The 4990-nt window shown below is 57.5% G+C and overlaps 1 protein-coding gene across 1 annotated transcript in view; it reads left to right on the forward strand.

Moving 5' to 3' along the window:
* The first annotated feature begins 619 nt into the window (after positions 1 to 619).
* LOC122258969 (protein tyrosine kinase 2 Fak) overlaps positions 620 to 4990 on the forward strand; it is a 48469-nt gene continuing 44098 nt past the window's right edge. The window contains exon 1 of the mRNA XM_086552385.1: positions 620 to 4418. Within this exon, the coding sequence (XP_086408511.1) occupies positions 1030 to 4418 (3389 nt within the window). The 5' untranslated portion in view covers positions 620 to 1029. The remainder of the gene's footprint in view (positions 4419 to 4990) is intronic.

Consider the following 4990-nt stretch of genomic DNA (forward strand, 5'->3'; position numbering starts at 1 on the left):
CTCTCCTCTCTCTCTCTCTCTCTCTCTCTCTCTCTCTCCTCTCTCTCTCTCTCTCTCTCTCTCTCTCTCTCTCCCTCTCTATCTCTCTCTCTCTATCTCTCTCTCTCTATCTCTCTCTCTCTCTCCATCTATCTCTTTCTCTCACTCTCTGAGAGAAAGAAAGAAAGAAATAGAAGAGGGTAAGATCGCTAGATAAAGATCGGACGAGACGAAAAACCCGAGTGGCAAATGGCGAAGGGGGAAGTGGGAGGTCCCTAGCGGCTTCTGGTGACGCCCCTGATGGGAGGAGGGAGCTAGGTGATAGGGGAGAGGGGCGGCAAGGGAGGAAGGGGGGTCGAGGCCTTGGGAGAATCGGTGTTGTTTGTCCGTCTTGCAAGTGTTGTCGGGAGAGGAGGTGCTTTCTCGTGACACCTCTCTCATAGGGGGGGGAGAGTTTCGCCGTGTTCCATTTTTTGCGTGGGCTCTTGTGTTTCGTCCCGTGCGTCCTGGCCTAGAAATATGTCCTTTTCATTACGACAGAGTGCGTTTATGTTTTTGTTGTTGTTTGTGTGATTTAGCGTGACCCCTCTTAAAAAAGTAGTGAGTGTTGTACTGATATCTTGCGGTCAGTGCTGTACCGTGATACTCTGGCTGCTGCACGTCGCACATCGTACTGTCAAGGAAAGGCTCGCTCTCAACCAGTTCTCGCTCTGTCGTGGGTGTGAGCAACGTAACGCTACTTCCTCGTTTGTCTTGTGTGTTCCTTGTGGTGCGGGTTCAACACGCTCTGTGTCGTGTCGTAGTGTAGTAAGCCATTCTGTGTCGTCTTTGTGGACGATGTCCGTGCAGTGACGAGTGCCTTCTTTGGGGCTGGTGTGAATGACGTCCCTCGGCGAATGACGTGGCGAAGGTCATGGTGCTCGAAGTGGGATAATCGCCATCGCCTGTTTACAAACCGAGCGCCCTTTTTTAAACAGTGTGATGGATGTTTGTTGCGGATGACGATAAGGTCGTCGAGAGCTGAAGACCCGCATTGCCTCGAGGGAAGCGATGAAGAGCGCGGGTGGCGTGGCCGGCGGGGTGGCAGGGCGGGACCTCGGGAACGCTACGAGGATTCTCCTGCAGAATCAGGAGAACGGCAGGAACGAAGGTCGAGGGGAGAGGAAGGAGGCTCTGGATATCGAAGGTGGCGTTAAAGAGCGTCCTGTCGAGGGAATTCCCGCTGCCGCCTCCTTCCTGGGCGTGCGTCGGGCGGCCGTAAGGCACGCGCCCCCAAGGAAAGCCCCCAGGACGGTTCTGCAAGCCATGGTGGTGCCCCAGGGCTCAGCAAAGGTGGTTCCCTCTGAGAGCAGGAGCCTCTCAGAGGACCGGGCCTTCGGAAGGTTTAGTATTGCCGAGTCCACGCGGGTCGTGGCTCTGTCGCACAAGCAGGCGTCCGCTGCATCGCCCCTCAAGGGTCCCGTGCGGCCGCCCCTCCCTGTTTCTTCCGGGTCTTCGGGATCCGCTCGCCGACAGAATAGCCTCTCAGTGGAGCCTTTGCAGGGTAGTAAGTGCGATCCCCTTAGCCCCCTCCTTCGCCCTCCCAAAGTGAGCACCGGGCATAACCTCCTCCAACGGAAACGCCGAGATGACATGCAGCATGCTCGCTCGCACTGCTCATCGCGCGGGGACAGAAAAGGACAGGAAGAAGGAAGCCATAATGGACAGCAAGAGCGGGATCAGCACAAACTTCTGCAGCATCAAGCCTCGATGACATTTGCAAATGACTGTAAGCAACAGAAAAATCAGCAGCTGCATCCTCACCGCGACCAAAACCTGCAACAAGGGAGGCCGCGAGTTGGGGCAGCTGATGATGGGTCCTTGTTGCCCACTATGCACGTGTCCCCACCTGCCTACGTATCCAAGATGATAAGCACCTCCGCTTATCCTTGGATGCTGTTGCGACGGTGCGGGACGTCTACCACCATCCTCACCCGCCCTTCCGTCGCCGCGGCTGCGTCCAATTGCGCCAGCCACTTAGCATCGTCCTCGTCTCCATCGCTTTCGCAGAACTCGCTGGCAGCACAGCTACCTTTTACAGGGCTGCCGCCGTCCTCCGTGGCTTCTGCACAAGTGCCGGCCACAGAGCAGCCATCCCCTAGCAAAGCCGCCGTTCAGGGAGAGCAGATGCTTCCTAGCGCCCTGCAAGCACAGGCAGGACCGTTACCTTGGTCCTCAAAGCGAAAGACTAGTCGCGTCGAGGGTGCGCCTGGCATTCAGATCGACTTGAAACAGAGCGTGTGCCACGAGTTGACGCTTCCCGTATCAAAGCAGAACACGTGTGTCCCCGCCTCGCCAGTGCGGCCACCTGCGGTGCCAGCGAAAACAACAAACTCGTTCTTCGGAGTTCGAACAAAGCCTTGCGATACGCTCAGCGACACGCGGCCGCAGCAGCCGACCGGCGGAGGCCTTGTGCCCGGTGCCCGCGGACCGTCGCCGATAACGAGGCCCTGGATAAACATATCACGGCCTTGTGTCGACGCTGGCCTACCGCCGGCAGGCTTGACCTTAGCGGGCAGAGCCAAGCGGAAGCCCGGTGCCAGTGACTCGGCGCCACGACACCCGCGCTTTGTGTCGGGGAAGCCGCCGGCGTCCGTCACCCACGGCCCTCACGCCCGCTTGCCGCCGCCCAAACCCAAGAGGATGCGGCTCCACCGGCCGGACCCCGATCCTCCGGCCTCGCTCTGGGCTCATGGCCAGGACCAGCACGAGCGAAACGGAACTCTGGTTACACAACCCGGCCAAATGAACGTCCCGAGCAGGGAGGAATTGATAGAAAGAGTGAGAGAAATCCTCTTGTCGTCAGGGTTGGTGGGGGGCAGTGGGGAGAGACGGTCGCCCTCCACAGGGAGTGGGGAAGAGCTAGAGCCCGTCTCGGGGGGCGAAAGGAAACTCTCACGCTCCGGAGAACTTTGCTCGGGGAGAGAAGGCAGCGGCGGTGTCAGTAAAAGCTTGCGCAAAACAAATGTCTTGACAGACGAAAGCACACAACGTAGTAGCCTAGGAGAAGTAGCAAACATTGCAGAAGACCATAAGTTTGCTACAGCACGCAACCAGCAGCTGCACTGGGCGAGTGGGCCGCAGCTGTCAGTGAAAACAAAGCCACGTTATCAGGAGCGGGAGACTGACGGTGCACGAGACCCCCGGGCGGGGCTAGCCGGGAGTGGCACCCCGCCCTCCGCACCCGGGACAAACCCCACAGGGGACGCCAATTCATCTCACGCGAGAAGTGATTCCCTACCGCTGGCCGCCCCGCCGGCGCTAGCTAAGGGTCCTAAGGCCCGCGGAGCACGGCTGACGGTCAGGTTCGAGGACGACACCACCAGCGTGCCCGGCGTGTACCTGGACGACGTGTTCCAGCGCGTGTTGTGGGAGACTCAGCTGCGCAGGGAGAAGGGGCGGCTGCGCTGTTCCCTCAGCTGGACGGGATCCTGGCATGAGGGCGAGGAGCAGGGGCTGAAGGAGCCCAGAGCCCTTCGCACGGGAGAGGAGGGGGCGAGGCTAGCCCTGATTCCGACCCACACTCGCGCTGCCTCCTTGCCCATGTTGATAGAGAACCCGCTGTACGGACGCGTGGAGACTCTTGCTCTCACTGCCGACTCACAGCTGCAGCCACACGCACAGCACCTTCATCCCGCCAATCATTTCGTCGGAGAGACACCGCAAGTTGCATCTTCGCCAGACGGCGGTGAAGCCCCATCGAGCGACAGGGAGACCAAGGCGGCCGGCCCGGCTCAGTCCCCAAACCAAAGCGACGAACCTGCAAGTCCGCTTGCCGCCGACCCCCCTTCTCACGACCTGGTCGTTGACTTCAAACATCACCCGCTTCGGAGGTCCTCGTCTGGTCCAGGCCTCCTGGAGTCCTGTTCAGGCCGGAGTGGCACTGTACCCGGTGCCGTGCAGGACGATGCAGCCAAGTCGTCCCCGAATCCGGCCCGCGCTGTGCAACCCGAACCACAGGCGCGAAAGTCGTCGTTCTTGCACGACCGACATCGATTTCTGGCGTCTCTATTGTGCGACAGCTGCCATGAATACGCGTCGTGTCCTGCCTACGTAAGTCGTGAACGACCTCCCTCGCCCCCTCACACCGTCCGAGAGGAAGCCGACCCGCACGAGGCTCAATTGCGAACCTCGACATCCACGCATCGAGCTCATCTTGACGCCTCGTCATCGGCTTTGCAAGGGGCCCGCCAAGAGGCCTCGCCGCATGAGGACGGCCACCACATGATCTCGCATGGGGTAGCAGACCTCCTCGGCTTAGAACAGACATGCCCTCCTCCCCTTTTTCTGGCCGGCCTTAGCTCGGCCCCCGAAATTACAGGTGTCGTGCATGCAGCCCCGCATGACGCCTCGCCTCTCGCCACAAGCACTCCCAAGTTCCCGCATCGTGGAGCTGCCAGGTACATATTCCATCTCCATTTCCATCTTTCTGGCCAGCTGTTTGTCTGTGCGCGGGTATTTGTTCAGATAGTTCAGCGACGAAAACACTTATCATATAGACGCGAAACACACTCGACGAGCACTAACACTGACACAAGTACACACGCACACAATCACAAACACGCACGCGCGCACGTTTCTTGCCTTACGGAGTATTCCCTCAATTTTCAGTTCCTTTTATCCATCCATCCATCTTTAACTGAGTATTTACCTATCTTATATGCCTCACCCCTTTTTTCATGTCTATTTTCTTCCCTCTTTTGATCTTAATTAAACAGTTAACACAGCGTGTGTTAGACTGAACGTATTGGACATAAATACAAGTGCAATTTTATGTATATGTACAGAAGAAGAAAACATTCTTAAATTGTATAGGTATGTCAAAGGCATGTTCGGTTACTGATCGATATCAATTCTATTTTCAAAGAAGAAAATCACAGACGTTAGGTATTTACGTATCTGTATACCTGTCCGCCGAGACATTACCTCGATTTTGTTTAACATACAGATGAAAAACATGGAAAAAAATGCC

This window comes from Penaeus japonicus, unplaced genomic scaffold (genome assembly GCF_977035675.1).
Source record: "Penaeus japonicus unplaced genomic scaffold, GWHDUDI00000001_assembly GWHDUDI00000026, whole genome shotgun sequence".
NCBI classification, from domain to species: domain Eukaryota; kingdom Metazoa; phylum Arthropoda; class Malacostraca; order Decapoda; family Penaeidae; genus Penaeus; species Penaeus japonicus.